This window comes from Antrostomus carolinensis, unplaced genomic scaffold, assembly GCF_000700745.2.
Source record: "Antrostomus carolinensis isolate BGI_N321 unplaced genomic scaffold, ASM70074v2 scaffold14431, whole genome shotgun sequence".
Classification (NCBI taxonomy): domain Eukaryota; kingdom Metazoa; phylum Chordata; class Aves; order Caprimulgiformes; family Caprimulgidae; genus Antrostomus; species Antrostomus carolinensis.
In genome coordinates this window covers 26,987-50,041 of record NW_010293569.1, presented here as the reverse complement: position 1 = coordinate 50,041, position 23,055 = coordinate 26,987, and the positions used below count along the sequence as shown (strand labels likewise).

Below are 23,055 nucleotides of genomic sequence, written 5' to 3'. Positions count from 1 at the left end.
AAGACACCTGGTATTGCTGTATGGGTTTTCAGACTTCCTGTTGTCTTGTGGAGTTACTGCTGCTGAAGACTGTTTGCAAATCTTTGTGTTACAGAACTACCCATCAAGTTTAGATTGCTTTAGGAAAAAAAGAATAGGAAAAAATAGTGATGCTCTAAATGCTGTAATGCAGTTATGAGTGATTGATGGCTTGTTCTCATGTCTTTCTGTCTGCCTCTCAAAAGTAGTGTTAGACTTCATACTGTGACTGAGTAGCTGCTGCTGGAAGGGTTAATTGTTGATGGTATCCTCTGTGCTTGTCTGGCTCCTTGATGAGCAGCTAGTTCATCTAGCCCACTGAAGCGGAAGGTGATTCAGTAAAACTGGCTCACTAAGAGGTCAAACAAGCTCCAGAACCAGGCTGACAGTGTGGGAGGAGGGAAGGGACTAACCATTGCAGAAGTAAACAGCTGCTTTAATAGCTCAGCTTTATTGCGAAACCTTTGGGTGTTTGATCAAGAACATCTAAGGTCCTTCTGTTTGCCTGACTTAGTTTTCTGTGATCTCACCTTTCTACAAAAGATCTCCGCAGTTATTTTTAATGGTTCAGTAATTACTTTGCCTAGTTCTTCCAGGAAATTCGGATCAATATTGTCATGTTTTGCTGACTTGAATGCTTTGAACTTGTATAAATATTTAACTAATATTTTTCTTTTCTAACCTTTACTTCTGACTCCTTGTTAAAAATTAATTGCCATAAATATTTTTCCTAATTAACTTCCTTATGAAGATTTGAGCAAAGAAGATATTTATTTTGCTGTTGTCATCTCTGCCTTTCCTTTTAAATAGTTGACTTAAAGTATCCCTTTTCTTGTTTTATATAAGTATATATAGACTCTGTTTTTCTGTGTCCTCTGTCCTCCTCACTTGGTCTAAATATTGTTGTGTTCTACTTACCTGCAGTGATAGGTTCTTGATTATTTTTGTGGGATTATTTTAAAAACTTCCATATAGCTAAAAAAAAAAAAGTTCCTCTCTTTATTTCCTAATACTGGTTTCTTTTGATAACTTGCATTTCTCTTTCACCTTTGTGTCTGTTTTAGTCACTTTCTATTGCACTTCAGTTGTTTCTCTTCCTTGCAAGCTTTGGCCTCTGAAGAGAGTGAGTTGTTTTCATGTGTTAAATTTGTGTTGTTCTTAGAGAAGGATATTGCAGATGAACCATTTTAGGAGTAAAAAATACTCCTGAATGAAGTTGAATTGACACTGTAAAGCATTGGGCAGGGAATTAGGTGACCACATTATAATTACACTTTTTGTGGCAACAAGGGGGACTGAAATCTGAAAAATGAGACAAATAATCAACATTTTGACTTTCTATTTCAAAGTCAAGTGTTTTTTTCTTTATGTCCTTGAGAACAGAAAATGACCATTCCATGAAGGTAAGTCTCTTTCTGATTCTAATCAGCAAATATTGGTAAAACTTTTGTTCTACTTTTGAAATCCCTTACACTGCCATTCATTTTCCACTGCTGCTTCAAATCGGTGTGTGTTGATTTAGGAATTCATAGTATTTGGTTATTACCAATTAACATTCTGTAGCATTAAGCACTTGCCTTCACCTCTGTTTAGAATGACTATAAAGAGCAACTTAGGATGCTTAGTGTTAATAAGTCTGCAAACATGGGCTATGCTATCACTACAGGCAGAAGGTGGAAGGAAATCCCTTCCTTCTTGATGGAAGGAAATTAAACTTCATAATTAGCATCCAGAGATAGGTGAGCAATTTTCTGTCCATGCCTCTGAGTATTCCACCAGGGACTGTTGTCTTTCCATCTTAGTTTTTGGATGTTGAATGGTTCAGTAACTTCTTGCTGCACCCATTGGGAAATAATACGTTGGAATTCATTTTTCATGCAGAAGAATATTTTGAAGACAAATCTGGAAGTAACATTGTGTGTTAAAAACCTACATTTTAAAGCAAATGCATTTTAAGTAAAGTGCCAAAGAAGATCCGAAGCGAGGGATGACAGTGCTAAAACATGTTTGGAGTTCAAGTGAAGCTCTTCAGACCTGTATAGCAATTTTTCTCCTTTTTTCAGGACACTTTTAGCTCTTGTTGCCACCTCAAACCTTCTCACAATTTATTCATTGTCTTGCAAAACACTTTTTTCTTACCTATCAGATGCTTCACTCTTTTTTGCCTTCATAAGGAGAAACCTGAGGGTGTTTTCTTATGCCAGACATGGTAGGAGGGTTTTTCCCAAGTAATTACTTAGCACCTATTTTTGCTCTCTAATGGTAGGAAAAAAAAATTCTGTTTGGCCTTTCCATGCTGCTCTGATCTTTTATCCTCTTTTCCAGCCTGCTCTGGAGAGAAGTTATAACCCACCTTTGCCCTTCTCAGCTTTAAGCAACAATTTATTTTCTTCTACTCTGTGGCACCAAAAAAAAAAAAGAAATTGGTGCCTTCTAAAAAGCTAGAGACTGTAATGAGTATATATAAGTGTTTGTACAGGCTTTATGTAGCCATCCTAGGATAGACTTTAACTGTTTAAATAGAGTATAAGTTGTAATTTTTGGGAGACTCGACTTTGGTGGTTTTGGGATTTTTTGGGGGGTTTTTTTGCGGTTAGCACCCAAAGTGGATTAAGCTGAAGTGGTGTTTCCAGTGCCCACCTTTGATTGTGTTAGGAAGTTGCAGTGAGAATGCTGCAGAGGCGCAAAGGCATTTCTGCTGTTTGTAGTTTGTGAGTTACTGCAGTGGGAGAGTGGAGAGGAGCCTTGAGGCTGCTGTTATTTCACTCTTGGGACTTTGATATGCCCTGACAGAAGGCTGAAAGGCCAGGTTTCATCTGGAACCTATCTGTGTGAGGATAAAGATGGGAAAGAAACCACCTATGGCATCTGGAATGTGTATGAGAAATGCTGTGACACAGATACCTAAATAACAGCATAATTAAAAGTGTTCATCATGCTTTCATTCGAGACCCTTTTTTTTCATGTCCTTCATTTTTCTTTAATGTTTTGTTGGGTTTGTCTCTGCAGACATAGTGACAGCCTGTGTTCCTTCATTCCTGGTAGTCTTCTGCTTGTGGAAACCACAGGGTGGAGGAGGCTCAGCTGATTTTACCAGTGCTTCCTGAGCTGTGCTTGGTGCTACCAACCCCAAGGGGGTCTGACACTCGTAGCAATTGCATCACTGAAAACCTTGGTGCAGTCAATCCCATATTGTTATGTCTGTGAAAAGCCTTTCATGATTCAAAAACTGATCTACAGATGTTCATTAGACAAGATTGTGTATGTAGTGCAAGAAAGTGATATGAAGACCCCAATAAAAATGAAAATACAGCAGTTTGTTTCCACCTCCGCTATGTTCTTGTGCTTGGCATTTATCAGCTTGACCTTAGCCCTTCAAATTATAGAGTAAAGTATTTTACCTGTGCTGTTGCCTATGCTCTTTGAAAAACAAGACAATTTTGTCTGCCATAGTCTGAGTTAATATAGTGCTTTGGTTTTGGGGTTTGCTTTTTTTTTCTTTTGAAAGGCAATTTCAAGATTTTAGTGAAGCTGCAAAACAACTGATGAGATTGCATAGAGGACAGGATTATGTAGAGAAGACAACAGGCAGATGGGCATTTGAAGGTTTTGGATTTCTTGTTGAGTTCTGCCAGATCTTGCCAGCCTTACTAATTACTATTATTTCGGGTGGACCCACAGCCAGGAAAAGCACCCAGGGTAGAAAACCTGTAGTACTCCTCTAATTTAAGGCTTTGTACATCCAAACAGCTGGAGCATAAAATAGTTTAGCCAATTCTCTTACTGTTCACCTCATATACCTCTACATAAAGATAAGCCAAGGAGCAGATGATACTGAGAGAACAGTCATCCTTTTTGCTAGGCTGTCTTGGCACTGTAGTTCTTCCTTGGGGACAGTATAAACTGAACTTCTTGTTACAGATTCCTGAGTAAGGCATTGTATGTAACTGAGTGTCTCTGGAGTCGGGCTGTCAGGCTAGCACACTTACCAGGTGAAAAACGAACCTGCTATAAAGGCACAACTTCTTACTGGATCAGTACCCCAAATGGGTTCATCTTGCAGCTGCTTGATAGCTAGAGTGTATTCCAGGGGAGGGGTAGGAATGTACAGCTGGAAGCAGGGGCCAGGCTGCTGCTTCTGGGTGTTTCCTCTCCTATCCCCACCTCCTAATTTACAGCAGATTAAGTATAACATGAAACTGCATGCTCTTGGTGTTAACGCAGGCACACCTTGTTAAGGTCTTTGTCCTTCCAGTTTCTTGCTCATAAAATTGAGATAATATCTCTGCAGAGGCCCAAGTTCCTGTCCTTTGAATTTTAGTGCTGTTACATATGCAAAGTGATATTACCTAACAATGTAAGAGTGAAAAGTTGTAGCTTACTAGTAGTGTCTAACAATGTAAGAGTGAAAAGTTGTAGCTTACTAGTAATGTCGTGCTGCTTTTTTTTTCCTGGTGCTATTCTAAGAATATTAGGTTTTTCTAATCAAAGCGGCCTGCCAGCTCCATAATGAAAAAGATTTAACTATTTGTTTTAATGAGTTTTAAATCTGCTGAGTTAACTAGTGGTAGGAATCTAAACTGCATTGATCATCAGGAATACCAACTATATCTTTATTTCCCTGCCATTGGCAATCAGCTGCTTGTGTACCTCTTAATGAGCACAGTGGTTACACACGGAAAGCAGAATATATAGGAATGACCTGTCAAAAATGTTAACTTGTGAGGAAAGGTGAAAAGGAAGAAAAATTGCCTTCAATATTTTTTTTAGATTCCAGACTGAATTTTTAGGGTTAGTGTTTGTTCCGAAGTTACAGGTGCTGACGGGGAAAACCTTCATTTCGATTAAAGCAGTTTGTGAATTTGCAGCCACTTTTAACTTTAACCTTGAGTGATTATTCCATATTAAATTTGTGAAATCTCTGGACAGAGTGGAAAAATCAAGTTTCTTTCTCCTGTTCCCTTCCCTCGTTTTTGTTGTTTTCCATTTTGTAGTTGGGAATAGTTTAACTGGGAAAGTTAGTACACAGCATAGACTTTGCTTACTGCTGTGCTAGTCTGGTAAGAGCAGCGTAGTTTTTCTTAATTCCTGTTTGCTGCTTTCTCCTTGCCAGTTAATAATATGCTTGGATATTTCTAAGGAAGAAGCAAACCTTTTCCACTCATTAAATGTATTTTTGGCCTAGATATTAGGAAATAACTGTTTCAATTTACTGTAAACTAACATTTCTGGAAAATTAATTTTCTTTTTCGAAGAAAACATTTTTCCATATTAGCACTAAGTAAAACACTTCCAGAAACCAAGTAAATACTGGTTTTCATTTGGTGATGTAATTAGCAGTCTTGAGCTTTCTTATTTATTCACAACATTGTGGATAGAAATGTCTCTTCATCTGACAGAGTTTCGTATTTTTAAATGAAAGCACTAAAGTCACAAAGGAGATGCAAGAGTTGAATGTAGAGTTAACTTCAGCTGGGTGTCATGAAGATGAAGCACTGCATAAATAGCAATTACTGTTAATCTTGCCAGTATTGTCATCTTGTTCTTGAAGCACAAAAATTAAGTAATATCTTACAGTAAGGAAGGATGTTTGTTTGCTACGTCTCTGCGCATTCATCTTGGCCATGTTAATGGCTCTGTTGTAGTTCAGTGGAGTTGGGCACTCACCTAAAACTGGTATGTGATTGTCCGAGCTACAAAGATTTTTTTCAAGCATAGGTATTCTTTAATTGCATAATTTAAGATTTAAAAAAAGATGTCCATGAAATGATTTCTTAATTTAGAGTTACTATTTTTTTCCTGCAAAGGATGGATGGAATTACCTGATCTTGTATCAATGTCAGAAAACTTCTAAGATCTGCTTCTTAATAATCCTAATAATATATACATTGCTTTCAGCCCCCATGAAAAATCAATATTTCAGATTTTTATTTCAATCTTGATTTTAAGTTTTATATACTCCAGCCCCTCTAAATTACCCAGTCAAGGATGAAGAACTTTAGAAAAGCAGTCTTAAATTAGCATGACTGTCTCCTTGGCATGCTGTACTTGGGATAGATGTGGTACATTTTATGACCTCATGCTTTACTCCACTGCCGCATCACAGCGGCCCTTGGATTATTGATGTGCCTTCCCTGGTTTATGTGAAATAAAGTTGATATGGTGTGGGTTTGGTTTGGTTTTTCTTTAATAAGAGTTTAATAAATTTAATACTGAATTTAACAGGTCCTGGATACTGCTAGAGTATGCCTGCATCAGCCAAAGGTCTCTGACGTGTTTCAGACAGAATTTGCAATGCGAATGACTGTCTGTTTTTTGGCCTGTTGTTCAGACTGTTTCGATTATGTGTTAATTCTCAAATCTCATGAGGCTTCAGGACTGTTTCTCTTGTGGTACGGCTCCTCAATTATAGTTTGCATTCTAAACACAAAAACAACTGTGCTGTTACTTATAATTGTTCAAATGTAATGTCTTCAAAGTCCAGAAAGCTGCCAGGTATCTCTAACACCTGTGATAATTGATTTAGTGCGGTGTGTTGTAAGCCTGCTCTGGGATCACACAGGCACTGTGCTCCATATTTCTGACCAGTCAGCAAATATCCTTAATACAATCTATTTCCTCCCCCTTGCCACTCTCTTGGGATTCTCCGTCTGAGATTTGAGAACAAGGGGGTGTGAGGTTTTCTTTCTGCACTACTAAACTCCTACAGTAGTTTTCCTTGTGTAGACCTGGTGAAAAGTGGACATTGGGGGGGGAGCAGCTGCTGTCAGTTAATAGTCTTGGTCCCCTGTCATAAGACTTCATCAGTCCTGGTAATAAAATTACAGCTCTGACCGAGTGACTTTGTTGCTAAGCTACCTGTCCTCTGAAAAGCCACTTTTCCTCAGCTTCGGCTGACCTTTTTAATGTACCAATTGCTGACTCAAGTACAGTCATTAAACTTCAATATCCTCTCCATAGTTCCTCATCTCTTGGATATCTGCTGGAAGCCTCAGTAGCAGATGTGAATATGCAAGTGTTTCATGTTATAGTGGCTTCTATAACAATACATTTGTAACAGGAATTCTTAAATTGCATGCGCAAATGGATTCTTTATTTATTCCAGATTTGCATGTGATAATAGGTAGGTTCAACAGAAGTTTTAGTCCTGGAGAGATTTTTGAGTTGGGATATGAGAAGATGCTATTTGGTATCAGAACCATTTTTTTAACCCTACAGCAAAATACAATAGTTTTGTCCAACCTTCCTGTTACACACTTCAGCAGCCTTGTTTAAGTTTTTATGTCAGTCAAAATGCAAGAACGTGGGAGCACGTGGGATTCATGAGGAGGAGGGTCTTTGGGGACTGACTTCAGGTATTGTAGCTCCTTATGGGTAGAATGAACAATTCTGAGATTGATTAAGAGAAGTGCTGCATTAGGAACCAAACTTCACTGTTACCAGGATCTGAATCACAAATGACCGGAGGTGAGGAGGCTGCCCTGAAGGGGCATTTCTGCGCCCATCTCCTGTGCCTGTTCAGTCAGACTTCTGCTTTTCAGTGTGGAAAGTCTAGACTGTTTTTTTAATCTAGTACCGCTGCTCTGTATATTGTATTTTCTGAGCTTAGCATAGGATGGAAATGGTCTTCAGAGCCAAGATCTTTTCCCTTTTGTGATGTGTACGTAACGATTCATGCCTCAAATCCTAATGCAGTGCATCGCGAACATGGGTTTTTTCTGACCTGTCAGTAGTTGGTCTAGAAGATACTGAGGGGGGGAAAAAACCCACCTTAACTTTGCCTCATTTTCTGTCTCTGCTGAGGCTAAGTAAATGTGTTTTTTTCCCCATAATAACAGTAACTTTGCTTGTATGTACAGCATGTAACATACAGAATGCACAGCTGACTTGGAGTTGCGTAAGTACTTGGCAGATGCCCAGCGTGTTTGGGTTGCATTGCTGGTGGTTGCCAGGAAGTGGCAATGCAGTGTCAGAATGAATAAGTGCATTTGGGCTTTTTTAAACGATAGAAGTTTTAGGTATCTCAATTTATGGTTATTTTTAATGTAACTATTATGAACAAATGTAGATGTCTCAGATTCCTATTTCTAGTAAAATCCCTTAGATTCCAGAATCTTTTTAAACTAAAATGCTTCTAAATACTCCAGTGGCTTGTTTTCTGAATTTAATTAAATTATTCTTATTTTCAGAATGCTTGCTCTTGCAGACTGCTATAGGCTATAATTCTTGAAGCTGCATGTGGAATAAAACATAAGAATGGAAAAGCCACAACATTTCTACATTCACCAAAGGAAAATGCAGTTTTAAAATGTATTGTTGCTAATGGTGACTGTTGGCATGGCTGTAAAAATGGCACTACCCTGTTACCTAGAGCTTTGTGCTGTCTCAATTTGTTGTTTCTTGGTCCATTGGAAACTTTTTCCAACAGCTAGCACGGTTTGTATTCATTTGGTAGGGCTCGGTGTTCCTTGTGGATAACTGTCCCTAAAGGCAGGCTCGGGGGCCTGTGGTGGTGGCTGCTTAACAAGGACTCGGATGTAGATCTGGGGAAGTGGCTAAACCTTTTTTGTTACGTGCTGGGGAGATTGCATGGATTTCTACCCAGAAACCTTTCTCCATTTGTTTATCTCAGTGTTTCACAAGATTGGTTTATGTTACTTAAATACAACTTTGATTTTACTGGTTTCTTAAAGCTTATGCTATAAATGTATTGTCCTCTCAAGGATAATCTTCCCTTAAAAAAAACTATCATATGCCACTTTGCTGTTTTCTTAAGCTCTGTTCGTTCGTGTAGAATGAGACAGTTGCTTTCAGAATTTGTCTGATGAAATGTAACATGCTTTTCTTTACGATGTGTGTTATTGCATACATTATGCTTTGTTAAACTTCTGTAGTTATCTTGTCACTAGTTCCCTGTAAGATTTCTAAAATTTATAGCTTCATTTTTTTCTTCAGAGCCTGTCATGGGAAATGCAGTTACATAGTTGCCACTGGAAATCAAAGAACTGTGCAGTGAAATCCCTTAGTTTACATAAACCTCATTTACAAAGCACAACCTTTTTCTAAAGCTGTTCTGTTAACATATTTTGAGGGGTTAATGGAATTTGAGTGTGAACAACTAACTATTTTAATGACCTGTAAGAGGGAACGTGTACGTGAAATGACCATGCATAATGATTTTTTGAAAGTTTTAAAACAAGTTTGAGGCTTTTATATAGAATTTGTTTCAGTTTCTATTAAGAAATAAAAATCAAATGACAAGTCAGTGATGAGGGTGAAAATAATTATGAATTTTGTGAATAATTTCGAAAGTCATATTAATAGGGATATTATACAAGTATTAATCTGTAGTATTCAAATGCCAATATTAATTCTGCCCACTTCTGGAAGACGTTGTATTAGATTATATTTTAATGCACCAATTAGATAAATTATGGGAAAGTAACTATTCAAGTAGGAGACTAGTTTCCTATCTATGTACTTGAATCTCTGATTTTTATCTTGAAGATTGGAATTAAAAGCATTCATTCTAATTTTTGATGTCTTTGAAGTGAGTTGCTCAAATTGCAAATTAAATTTTTATTTTTGCCAGTTTTGTTTATAAAACTGAAAGTTTTCAGCTTTTATATTATAAGTAATGGGAGCAATAAATAACAGGAGCCTAATGCCGCTTCTAGGTTTTAACTTGACCTTTACATTATTTTTGTTGATTTTTTTTTTTTTCAATGAGCTTTTCTTTCTTCTAGCTTTCCAAGACCAACTTCTCCAACAACAATGATTTTCGGGCTCTTCTACAGTCCCTTTATGCCACATTCAAGGAATTTAAAATGCATGAGCAGATTGAAAATGAGTGTATCATTGGTTTACTTCAGCAACGTAGCCGGACAGTGTACAATGTGCACTCGGACAACAAACTCTCAGAGATGCTTAGTCTCTTTGAGAAAGGGTTAAAGAATGTCAAGGTAAGTAGACTATGAGAAGGGCTTGTGTCCTGAGGAAAAGATGCTGTGATTGCCTATTAGTTTGCTTCAAATTCTCTTAATGCTCTCTACAAATAAATTAAGGAGGAAAAAGAAACGTTTGTGGTTTCTTGACGGAGGAGTGAAAACTTTCCAGTCCAAAATGCAAAATCTTTTCCATTCATCACAGTTACTAAATACCTAGTAAAAATTAATTTCAGAAGTGGATTTCTTGATAGAAGTCCATCACTGCATAATTGGAGGTGTTTTGGAGCGACAACATGAAAATTTCAAATACAAATACTGCTCTGCTAATTGATTGTAACAGTTTCTGACTATAGAAATAATGTTTTTTATTAATTTGTTAGGAAACACAGAGTATCTTTTTTGTGGCACATAGCATTGTATTATTGTCACAAATGGGGATGATTACCAGACTTAAAAAAAAAAAGAAAAAAAAAAAGGCATTGTTCTGGTCTGTTAGAGAGTCATGTACTCCTTCCAGTAATCTGTTGCTCAGTAATGCTGTTAATGTTCCAGTCCTCAAGAAACTCTAAATGTTATTTCTCCAGCTGGCTTTTTCACAACTTAAAGTTGTTAAATTTTTGTCCAGTCAAATCCTACTTTAATTCTGCTGTGTCTTCTGTGTGGGGTACCCAGCTCAACTCCCCCTTCTTGCACGCTAAGAACTATGGTCTCCAGTAATAATTTGTCATCCCGTATTACGTTGCTAGTCTGCACGGTCCATATTTGCAGTAAGAAAAATACTAAATATGCAATTGATTAATTCTCTTTTACTAGCTAGGGCTGTTTTTAACCTGACAATCCCACAAATAATTTTTTTTCCCCCTGTGCGTGTGAAACATTAAAACTTGTCTCAAGTGGTTTCCATTAATGGTTTGGACAATGAAGGAAAGTGAAAGAGAGGGGACATTTAACACTTGGCTTTGTGTTATACCTTCTCTGGTAGGATGCTAATGTTACTCTGTTACTTGACTTCTTAGGTGTGGAAAGACAGATTTCTCTATCTCTTCAGATATGTTAATTGTTTAACTTTTTCTGAGATTGCGATTAGTTTAATTTAAACTGGTGGCTTAAGCTTTTTTCTGTAATAGTCAAGATTTTTTGATGTTTAGAAGTTTGACAAGAAAAACTTGCATCATTTACTGTAAGAGCTATGAGGAACTTCAGTATGTTGCAATTACTGGGCAGACTTCAGAACCGGCTTCTTATTACTGGCACAGAGAAGAAGCTAAAAAATTGATAGATTGGTCCAACTTTAACATTCAAAAGTCAGTTACATCTTTATTCAAGAGTTCTTTCCATTTCCAAAGTGAGTATCTATAGAGCATTTCTGACTAAATTCTGATTCTAATTTGGAAGCTAGAACTGTAGAACAATTAATGTACAATGTGTGCAGTTAAAAGATGAAGTGGAACTGCTGTATCCTAGAATATTTCTCATGCAGAACGTGCAAATACTTTGTTACTACTTTGAACTTTGTGTGAGGTGGTAGATTGGCAGACTTTAGTCTTTGCTCCAAAGTAAAAATGTGATTAGACAAGTTAATTCATATCTGATAACAAAATAAACTAGAATCAGGCAGGAAGGGAATACTTTGTTCTGCTTAATAACAGGCCAGTATGGACTGTCGGCTTGTCACGAAACTTTGCAAGTGAAGACATTCTTACTGTGAAATAGAGCAAACGTGCTGCCTGCATGGGGAAGGCATAATGGGCTTTACTTTGAAACACTGGTTTATTTAACAATTCAATCCTTGAATGAATGGACAAGATTAGGCAATAGTTAAATCTTTGCTTTCTTCTCAGAATGAATATGAGCAGTTAAATTATGCGAAACAGCTGAAGGAGAGACTGGAAGCCTTTACCAGGGATTTCCTTCCTCATATGAAAGAGGAGGAGGAGGTAGGTAAATTTTTTCTTCAAACATTATGCTGATCTTCCTTGGGTTTTGGAATGACTGAATAGAGACAAAGGGCTTAGAGGTTCAGTTTTTTCACAATTCTATGTTTTTATTACTATGCCAATCGGCTTCCAGGACTGTGGTGTCATTGTTCTGTTCTCTGACTGCAAAGTGACACATGCTGAAACAGTGAATATATTGAAAATTTATGATGAAAATTCTGGTCCTTTAAAAAATTGATAACAAAAAACCACTGGGGCTGGGGTTTGTTTGCAGCCAGTAGTTATTTAAGGGGATGTCTAGAAAAACTTAAAAAGAGAAGGCCTGTATACCAGTGCTTTATGACTCAAGCTGACACTCCCAAACAGCCTCTGACCTATATTTGAAACATAGACTAGTACTGCCAGTCTGATGATTTATGGGTATCCAAAAACTGGGAAGCATCTTCTGGAGAGAGTAAATCTGCCAAAGTCTGTCTGAGATCTTTTCTCATGTTTTTTCTTCCTTGTCAGTTTGCCTTCCATGTGAGTAACTCGATAAGTTATATAGTTTAAGCAACTTTAATCACTTCCCTTTTCTGTTGGGGAAAACAGTCTTGCCTGAGACTGTGCAGTGATCCATTGGCAAGCAGAGGGGGTTGGAACTCAAAACTTCCATGGTCCTGTCCTGAAGTTCACTTAATGTATGACACGTTTGACTTGGAGAGCATTTGAAACAGGAAGTTCTGTGTTGGTGGGTCTGTGTAGCATTATCGACTGTCTCCATCAGCACCACTTTTTTTTTTTCTTTGCTTTAGGTTTTTCAGCCAATGTTGATGGAATACTTTACTTATGAAGAATTGAAAGATATTAAGAAGAAAGTAATTGCACAGCACTGCTCACAGAAGGAGGCTGCAGAATTCAGAGGTCTTAGTAAGTGGAATCAAGCAGAAGAGCTTCAGAAGGTCTTTAAGTATTCGGTGGATGAGAAGGCAGATCAAGGTGAAACATCTAATTAAAGTAACTTTAAAACTGCAGTTTTTATCTAAAAAGCCACAGCAGTGACATACCTAAAGTTATGTATGGGCAGATAAAATATTTTTTATAAAATGGGTATTTCTTCAGACCACTTTTGAAACTTCAGGAACTTTACAGTTGTCTTGGCAGGTTGTAATGTAGATAGTACTTCACTGTTTACATGTTCTCAACCTGCTTCCTCTTCCTTCCCTCCCGTGCTAATATTTGATATAGTAAACAGGCAGAAATGATAATTAACTTCTAATTCCATACTTCCACTGAAATTACATTTTCTATTTGCGGACCCCGCATTTAATTCTTGGGTTTTCAGGACTGCTTTGTAAGGTTTTCTGTTGGTGGTTTAATAAAATAGAATAGTTAGTCAATGACAATATTTCAAATTAAAAACAACTCCCCTTCCCCAGCTCCACTACTTAACTTCTCTGGGCCTCTCAGGAATCAGAAAGGAAGAAACTGTGTGTGTGGAGTAATGCAAGGGAATGAATCCGTGCAGTGTGTGAGTAGGTCAGATGAAACGTGTGTTCTAGAAGTGGATATTTAATTTGCATTCATCTGTAACTACCTTTCCTGATGAAACTTGGAATAAATGGATAACTACTGAAGTGCACTTCAGGCTTGTTTTATGACTGTTGAAGCAGTCTGTTGCCTTTGTTTACAGTTTTCACTTTTAACTAACAAAGGGGAGTTGATGCTCCAAAGAAGGGGAATTAATGTACCAAAAGTGTAATACTGGGATATGAAACTGATAAGTAAAGCAAGCCCTCATGAACTGATTTTGTGGTGTTGATAAGATGCCGTGCTCTCACTGGAAAAAAGTTAAAAACTACTCTGTAAGCTTTTTTTTTTTTTTTTTTTTATGAAACTTGACTTCTCTAAACTACTGAACTGGTCATTTTCTGCCCTCCAGGTGAAGCCTTCAGGAAAGATCATAGTCCATGATGTGAAGTACTATTGAGTCTGAACAGATGAATGTGACAGAAGTAGCCTTATGGCATTACTTGCTGTTAAGCCTAGCTGGAATAGCAGTTTTGGGACAGTAGTGATTCTGCCATGGTTGTGTTCTAGACTTCAGGGACAGCAAAGTATGTGTCCTGCATCTGTTTTTTAAAAATGGAAGAAAATAACACGGCTTGCAGTCCTGTGCAGCTTTAATTGCATTTTAGTTTGTAGTTTACCTGCAATGACTTGCCAGGTGTATGAATAATTATATATGGATTCATCAAGTGAAACTGTATTTAATTGTATTTTTTGAAGTAGCAACAGATTATCACAGGGTAAAGTTTACATTACATATGCTTCTGAAGCTTCTTTGCAAAAAGAAACCTGATCATTGTGTCACTGTAAAGCCTTACATACTTTGTGTCCTAACTTTAGAAGTAATGCGTACTAATTTGTGAAACCTGCTATTTCTAAGGACTCCTGAAAACTTTTAGAAATATTTTTTTCTGAATAAATTGTCCCTTAAAGCATTAAAAATTTTCTTAAAACAGCAAAACCCACCACCAACCAAAGCCCTGAATTTGTTGTTTTACAGAGTTTGCAGCTCTCTCTGTACTATGGTGATAAGGGAGAGCTCTTGGAGATGGTTCCTACTGCCATCCATTGAAGTCTTAATTACAGTGGTCACATTTTAGTCTCTAACCTAATTTAGTATTACCTTCCAACTTGAATGCCTTGTCACCATTCAGAACTTAAAATTAATTGTCTGTGCTTGTGTTTTAAGCTCAAAATAAAATATAGACAGCTGCAAAGAGTTAAGTGTGGAGTTCTTTCTGTGTCCCAGTCAAGAGGTTGAGTGCTTTCAGTGAGAGTGGTCCCAGCTGGTGGACTCGGTGTGCTAGTACTGTTTCCTGGGAATGTGGCATAGCAGGTATATATACCATCTGTGACATAAGGCATTTTTTAAAGCATTTCATTTATGGCAGATACTGCTTTCATCTTACTGTAGTTGAGTAGCAGCAGTTTACTTTTGTCCAGGGCTTTTTTGGACTCTTAGGGAGTTAGTGTTGGAAAAAAACTAACCAGCTGAGAAAAACTGAGCTTAATTTTTTTTGCTCTTGTTTAAGGTGGTGTTACAGTTAAAGCATTTTAAAGCCAAAGCAATACCTATTTTTTCCAACTATTTTGCCAAAAAATTGTTTAAAATCTTTCAGACACTATTTTTTCATTGCCATAGTAAAAATGTGAGTTCCAGTATTATTATGTAAAGCTTTAAGGATGTGCTTTACTTAATACACACTTTCTGTGTTTCAGAAACCGAAGTAACAGGGCACACCACAAATATTAATAATCTTCCTCCTGAAGTAATGCTGACCATTTTCAGTTACCTTAATCCCCAAGAGTTATGTCAGTGTAGCCAAGTAAGCACTGAGTGGTCACAGTTGGCTAAAACTGGATCTCTGTGGAAACATCTTTACCCTGTTCGCTGGGCCAGAGGTAAGTTAAAGTTCATTCTTCCTTTGAAAGCATGTCAATTATCAGCATTTCTGAGTCTATAGAAGGGAACATTTTAGTATAGTCTGTCATGTACCATGAACCTGACAGCTGAGCATCCTGGAAGGGTGTACCCTTCTGGCAAGGATAGTGCCCTGAAACTTGGTTAAATGTTGAAAATTCGCAGAATACCTCTGTCTTGTAGAATTAAGAAACTAAAAGTTGTCTTGGTTGTAACTCATGAGTAGCTTTTGTATAGAAACTGTTGATTAGTTTTACTGAGGTTTCTTTGCATGTATGGATGCTAAAAAGTATAGTCACTAATACACCATCTTAATTATGATTTAAGAATCTAAGGGGTTTTGAATTATGAATGATGTTGCTACCCCTGTATTAGTAATATTTTTATTTTATTAGGTTACTAGGTAGAAATCCAATGTATTTTTGTTAGTTCCTGACTAGTATGCTCTCCTCCGAGAGGTCTGTCTTGTGGTTCAAACCTAACTGTAGAATGGAAGTTTAAAATAAATGGAGTTCTAATATTCCCTCACAATACTTTCTTACTTTTTATACTCAAACTTCAAATAAAAACTGTATGAATGCTAGTTTTAGTATTGATTCTTCAGATATATTACTTCAATAACTTCTACTGCAGTAAGGACTAAGTGGTTTGGTATATCTTCTGTTCCTCAAACTCTACTGTTAATTAAAATTTCCTATTGAGATGCCTAATCTTTGTAAAAGTACCTATTCAAAGAGACAAAATAATCTATATTCCATTGAGTTATCAGAGTATATTTGTAGCTTTAAATTTTTCTATTTATATTTGTCCATAGTTATGTGAGAATTAAACAATCACTGGAGTATGGCATTGCAGGCTTCACAATTGCTGTCATGTCGGTGTAGCTGAGTAAAAAGCAGACAATTGGTGCTGTTTATTAAGCTGTATTTTATGTGTCTTTAAGATTTTAAGTGAAAAAGCAAACAATATGTAACTTAAATTTTGAGATACATAAAAGTTAAAAACTTCTTTATGGGTGTCCCTCTATGGCTTGTAAAATTTGTACAAGGCAGAGGGCAGTTAAATGACTTCTGGGTCTGAATTATTTTTTTTTAGTTGGATAAATGTTACTGAAAATACTAATTGGTCCCTGAGCTGCAAAAATCTGAGTAGAGAGGAGAGGTTTTGGAGTCTAAATTGTTAATTTTTCATTTTCATCTAGAACCTAGGTGTCTCTAACTCAGTGCTATGCAAAAAAGATAATTGGCGGCTGCTTAAAATGGCTTATTCCTGAACCTGTTTTTGGCCCAACAGGAAGCTGGTCTCATGACGTACTGTCTGCCCTACTACAGTTGCTTGTGCAGAAGTGCTCTAAACTGGGTGGAAGCTTCTTAAATAGGATTTACTGCCAGAGGGGGGAAAAAAAGGAACATAAAACTACAGGCATAGTTAAATTTTAAACTTTTATTTTCCTCTCAATAGGGTGAGGGCTTTTGAGGCTTTTTATGTATTATAAAGACAAGTTAAAGAAGATAAATTTTACTGAAACCTTTTGCTTTACATTTGGTTGACAGTCAATTAGGATTTCATTGTCACTGTGTTACTTATATAAGAAACCTTGTTCCTTTAAATACCACTCAACAAGGTTGCTCTTGCTTTGGAGATAGTGGGATCCCCCACTAGTGAGACAGAAGAATAAGGTGTTTCTGTTTGAAGCTTGTTTATGCTGAGGGAGGCAGCAGACCTGTTTATGTGGGGCCCAACACTATGATGTACCTGAGTAAATTATGCCTGTGCAGTAACCCTCAGAGAGAGGGGATGCCCTGTCAGCTGAAACAGTGGAGCTGTTGCTGATATTAATGTTCATCTGGATGTTGTAGAAAATGATTATCTAGATTTGGGTCGTATATACGTTATGATCGAGTATTGTATAGCTGTTCTAAGTAGGCTACTTCTGTAACTTGGGTTTCTTGATCTTGGAGTTGTCGAGTGCAATGACTAAAACCAGGCTAATAAAATATCTCCTGGTTGACTGTATATTTGTGAGGTTCATGAGGAAAACACAAATGTCTTAAACCAAGTGTTACACTAAAAGTTGATGGTTAGTTTACCTACTTCGGCACTTACGCAGTCCCAATATTCCATATCGTTTCTGTTATTTTTGCAATCATACTGGTCTCTGCTAAGAACAGAAGGACAACAGGCGTGTCTCAGAATACCATAATAGGCTTTGAGTTCTGCAACAGTACTGAAACTGTTCCAGGAATCTTTTGAAGCTTTAAAATATAGATCAAACAACATTCAGTCCAACCTTAGTTGAGATGAATGCAAAATTCATTTATATATTTAGGCCAGATTACAGTATACTGAGAAGTTATCATTACTATTTTCTGCAGTGATGAGAACTTTGTTTTAACTTTTTTTTCTTTTTCTTTTCCTTCTTTTTTGTGGGGATGAGTAGGTGATTGGTATAGTGGTCCTGCAGCAGATCTTGAGACAGAACCTGATGAGGAATGGGTGAAAAATAGAAAAGATGAAAGTCGTGCTTTCCAGGAATGGGATGAAGATGCTGACATAGATGAATCTGGTAGGTAAATTGCAATTTTGGTGAATTTTTTCATGAAGATTACATACCTATAAGAAAAAAAATGTATAAGATTGAGTCTTTTCTGTAAAATCAGTTTAAAATACAGATTTTATCATAGTTGATACTAGTACATTAAAATAATGACAAATGCAATAATAGTTTCGCTATATCTAGATTAAATGCTTATTAAGCCCAGTAGGCTTCCACCGTAAAAAAACTTGGGAAGTTTTGTCTAGCAACTACTTAAGGCTCCTGAAAGGAGTGCTGTTTTTCCTCATCTGTATCTGATGCTGACTCCCAGCTGGGTGGAAAAAAAAGGGGAATGGGGGGCAGAAGTGGGGAGAAACAGGCAGCTGATTTAAATGAGCTGAATTAACTCCTCTGCGAGAGAGCAAACATGAGTGCAGGTAGAAGAATTGCTATGGAGACATGTGGAAGGAAGTAAAAGATAGGCTTCATCTCTTCAGGAGGATTGGATGAATCATCTTGCATCTTAGTGCATTCTAGGCTTAATTTAAAATTTGTCTTAAGCTGTTATATCCCAGGATTATGATATGCCTGTGAGATAGTATTTCTATGAGCAGTACGTAAGCTGTAGTATTTTTTTTTCCAAGTCCTTTAATGATAATATTCTGTTAAGACTCTTACTGTTTTTACTTGCTATTGGAGTCAAAGTCTTCAGCACTGTCAGAAAGACAAGCAGATAGTTTTTAAAGGTGAGGCTTTAGTACACTGAGCTAGAACTCAGCAGAAGTTTGAAGTACTTTCTGAAACTTATGCCTTATTAAGCTTTCTTTAGTTTCCTGATAACTTGTGGCAATATGAATTCCAAATTTCTCAAGGCATATTTTAAGTCTTTCTCTTTGGTTTTATTTTGCAGAAGAAGCAGCTGAAGATTCTGTTGCCATTAATATAGCACAAATGGAAAAACGTTTACTTCATGGCTTAATTCATAATGTCCTCCCACATGTAGGCTCCTCAGTGAAGACATTAGTATTGGCCTACAGTTCTGCAGTGTCTAGCAAAATGGTATGTAACTTGAAACTGATATTTAATAATTGTGGCTGTGCAGCCTCCAATTAATAACTGATGTGCTCAGGTTAAAAACACGTGGGTAGTGAAAACAAGTTGCATTTCAAGAGAATGTTAATTCCTGTTTTTTTCACCTGAACACTGTGTACAGCCTTTATTGGCTTGTGTCTTTACTGATTATTTTCCTTTCCTTTTCCAGGTTAGACAGATCTTGGAGGTTTGCCCCAACTTGGAATATTTAGATCTCACTCAAACTGATATTTCAGACTCTGCATTTGAAAGGTTAGATAATTGTTGTTTCCTTAAAAAAAATAAAATCTAGCTTTCTGAGGTGGAAAACATTCAAATGTGTCTTAGTCCCATGCCAAGAAAGAGAGAAATAGAGAAATCACTTTCAGGATTCACACATAATTAAAAACTAAACCAGAATAACAAATCAATGAAATAGCAAGTGAAACATGTGACTTCTTATTGGCCATTTAAAATGCTCTGTTGGATATGTATTACCTAGCAATGTATAGCTGTCCATAACAATAATTGTGTTTTGTTCTAGTGTTAACAACTTGAAGTTGTCTGTAGATTTTATAGAGTCACTCAGTTATGGTAGTTCTTGGTCTGCTACAGCTGGTATTGGGACTCAGTTTCAGTGTTCGACATTTTCTTCATATAGTGCTCTCGAGTTTTATGTGTTAACACAGAAAATTTCACCAGCATGGTTGCTAGTAACAACACTCCATAGCTTCTGCAAGAACTTTTAGTTGAAATAAAAGCCTTGCAGAATTTCTGTGGCTCAGAAATTGGTCTTTGTGAGCTTTCATCAGTCTCCAGGGAAATTTAAAGTTGTTTGCCACTCCTCATGTATCTGTATTTCCAACACCCCAATTTGTAACTCAAAAAATGAGTTTGGCTTGCTGTAAGTATAAGTAATCACTTATGGAAAGAAATGATAGCTAATGTTTTAAATACTGGGGGACGGGATGCCATCCAGAGGGACCTTGACAGGCTTGAGAGGTGGGCCGGTGCTAACCTCATGAAGTTCAACAAGGCCAAATGCAAGGTCCTGCACCTGGGTCGGGGCAGCTCTGAAGAGAAGGACTTGGGGGTGGTGGTGGTTGAGAAGCTCCACATGAGCTGGTAATGTGTGCTTGCAGTCCAGAAGGCCAACCGTATCCTGGGCTGCATCAAGAGAAGCGTGTCCAGCAGGTCGAGGGAGGAGATTCTCCCCCTCTACTCCGCTCTCGTAAAGCCCCACCTGGAGTACTGTGTCCAGTTCTGGAGCCCCATCACAAGACAGACATGGACCTGTTAGAACGAGTCCAGAGGAGGCCACAAGGATAATCCGAGGGCTGGAGCACCTCTCCTATGAGGACAGGCTGAGAGAGTTGGGGCTGTTCAGCCTGGAGAAGAGAAGGCTCCGGGGAGACCTTATAGCGGCCTTCCAGTACCTGAAGGGGCCTACAAGAAAGCTGGGGAGGGACTTTTGATAAGGGCAGTTAATGACAAAACAAGGGGAAATGGGTTTAGGCTGAAAGAGGGGAGGTTTAGATTAGATATTAGGAAGAAATTCTTCACTGTGAGGGTGGTCAGACACTGGAACAGGTTGCCCAAGGAAGTTGCAGATGCCCCCTCCCTGGAAGTGTTCAAGGCCAGGCTGGATGAGGCTTTGAGCAACCTGGTCTAGTGGAAGGTGTCCCTGCTGATGGCAGGGGGGGTGGAACTAGATGATCTTTATGGTCCCTTCCAACCCAAACCATTCTATGATTTTAGCATTAACTGTGGGTAGATAAAGGTAATTTAAATCAACTATATACTTTTATAGCAATAACGTAACAATATTGCTGTAGATCAGATTTCTATTTCAGTTGAAAAAGATAGGACTGAAGAGGTGAAGTTTTGCTACTATGAAAAAGTCTGATTTCATTGCCATTTCTAATACTGGTCACTTATGGAATAATTAATACTGTACACGGAGTGTGTTTCAGGAATCCAGTTACTGTCTCTGAAATAAATGGGAAATGACAGGAGGGTGTATCATCTAAGTGCACTGAGATTTCAGTATGTATAAACAGCCAAGCCTGAGAGAACTCAAATGCTAGACATTACAACTATTGAAATACTTTGAACTGAATATTACATCTCAGATTTTTTTTTTTTTTGAGGGAGTGAAATTTGCTATTTCAGTAAGTTAATATTTTTTAGCCTTCTGAGCTGTGATGTCTAGTAACTTACATGGCTTTTAGTAACTGCATTATATACAACAGAAGCTACTTTTTGAAATTGTTGTCACATATGTATTTGTTTGCAGTCTTATCTACTACTTGAAAATTTGTTCAATGTATGGCAAATTTGACCACCTTTTAAGTCTCAGTATATATGGAAAAGATACAAGTTGTTACTGATTCATGACTCATTTCACACTCCTTCAGACATAATATTTCTAGGCATATTTACAGCTCTTGGGGTATCAAATCTAACCTCTCTGGGGTCTTTTCTTTAAATAGTCTGTGAATTAATATAAGTATTTTACATATGAAATGTTCTTTTGTATATTTAGCCTTAACACCTGTTTCTGAACAAAAAGTAAAAAAAAGTCACCAACCAAACAAACCACTTTTTTTCCATTATTTCAGTTGGTCTTCAGTTGGTTGTTGCCAAAATCTCCGCCACCTTGATCTGTCTGGATGTGAGAAAATCACAGATGTGGCTATAGAGAGGATTTCCAGAGCACTGGGTATCATATCAACTCACCATAACAGAGGTATTCTGAAAAGCTGCAGGAACAGGAATGCTAAGACTTTGTGGAAAAACAGAGAGGTTACTCTGCAGTCCAACAGGAAGTATAATTGTTTGCGTGAAATCAACAATGAAAACCTCATTGAGGGAGGAGATAGTGAGCAGCATTGGACTAAACCTGATGGCTCAGAAGACTTCAATTCTGCTTACGTGTGGGTGCTGGATGCAGATGACTTAGCTGACATTGAAGATGCTGCAGAGTGGAGACACAGAAATGTTGAAGGATTTTGTCTTATGGAACCAACATCCCATATTAGTTGTTCTGCATCTTGCTACAGTAGAGACATTTATGGATTAAGGACTAGAGGGTGGCAGCAGCACTGTGCTTCTACTGACTTGATTTACTGCGGTCACTCATTTTGTTGTGCTGGGACAGCACTAAGAACTATTCGAGCACTTCCAGAGTCCTCTGCACTGTGTAAAAAACCAGCAAGGACTAAGCAGTCAGAGAAAAAAGACTCTGCGTACTCTGGGAGTGAAAAAACAGATGAAGAGACTGCACGAGTTCTTCAGTTTCTCAGTCTGTCTGGATGTTACCAGATCACAGACCGTGCTCTCAGGTGAGAAGACACTTTTGAGCTATTTTGGTGCTCTATGTTTTTTTCTGATTTTTTTGTTGAGTCATTCTGGGGTGAATCTGCCTAGCTTTGCTAGAAACATTTTTATTGAAGAAACTCTGGTAAGTTTTAAGTGCTCTTTGCATCTTCAGGTGTTTATAGTAGCAGACCTGAAAACTTTCTCCAGCTTTTCCTTTGGGGATTTAAAAAAACCCAAAACAACGAACTTAGATGTATCCTCCAAATTAATTATTTTTGTGAATTTGTTGTTCTAAGCAGTAGTGACACTTTTAGATTTGATCTTTAGTGATTTCTTATTAGGAAATTGTGTTCATTCACTGATATTTTTTTTTCATTATGCCTGTCAGTGCGTTTGAAACTTTATACAACTGGAGTAACATCTCATTTAACCTGTTTGGATAATGACATAATTTATGGACAGGCTGGGTCTATGGCCTGAGGCCAATTTTATGAGATTCAACAAGACCAAGTGCTGGGTCCTGTACTTGGGTCACAACAACCCCATGGAACGCTACAGGCTCGGGGAGGAGTGGCTGGAGAGCTGCCTGGTGGAAAAGGAGCTGGGGATGTTGGTTGACAGACTGCTGAATGTGAACCAGCAGTGTGCACAGGTGGCCAAGAAGGCCAACAGCATCCTGGCTCGTATGAGAAACAGTGTGGCCAGCAGGAGTAGGGAGGGGATCATGGCCCTGTACTGGGCACTGGTGAGGCTGGA

The 23,055-nt window shown here is 37.7% G+C and overlaps 1 protein-coding gene across 1 annotated transcript in view; it reads left to right on the top strand.

The window, feature by feature from the left end:
- Positions 1-9,766: 9,766 nt before the first annotated feature.
- Positions 9,767-23,055, top strand: part of FBXL5 (F-box and leucine rich repeat protein 5) — a 24,101-nt gene continuing 10,812 nt past the window's right edge. The window contains exons 1-8 of the mRNA XM_010177328.1: positions 9,767-9,980; positions 11,807-11,902; positions 12,697-12,880; positions 15,170-15,352; positions 17,812-17,937; positions 18,818-18,966; positions 19,169-19,251; positions 21,600-22,322. Coding sequence (XP_010175630.1) covers positions 9,846-9,980; positions 11,807-11,902; positions 12,697-12,880; positions 15,170-15,352; positions 17,812-17,937; positions 18,818-18,966; positions 19,169-19,251; positions 21,600-22,322 — 1,679 coding nt within the window. The 5' untranslated portion in view covers positions 9,767-9,845. The remainder of the gene's footprint in view (positions 9,981-11,806; positions 11,903-12,696; positions 12,881-15,169; positions 15,353-17,811; positions 17,938-18,817; positions 18,967-19,168; positions 19,252-21,599; positions 22,323-23,055) is intronic.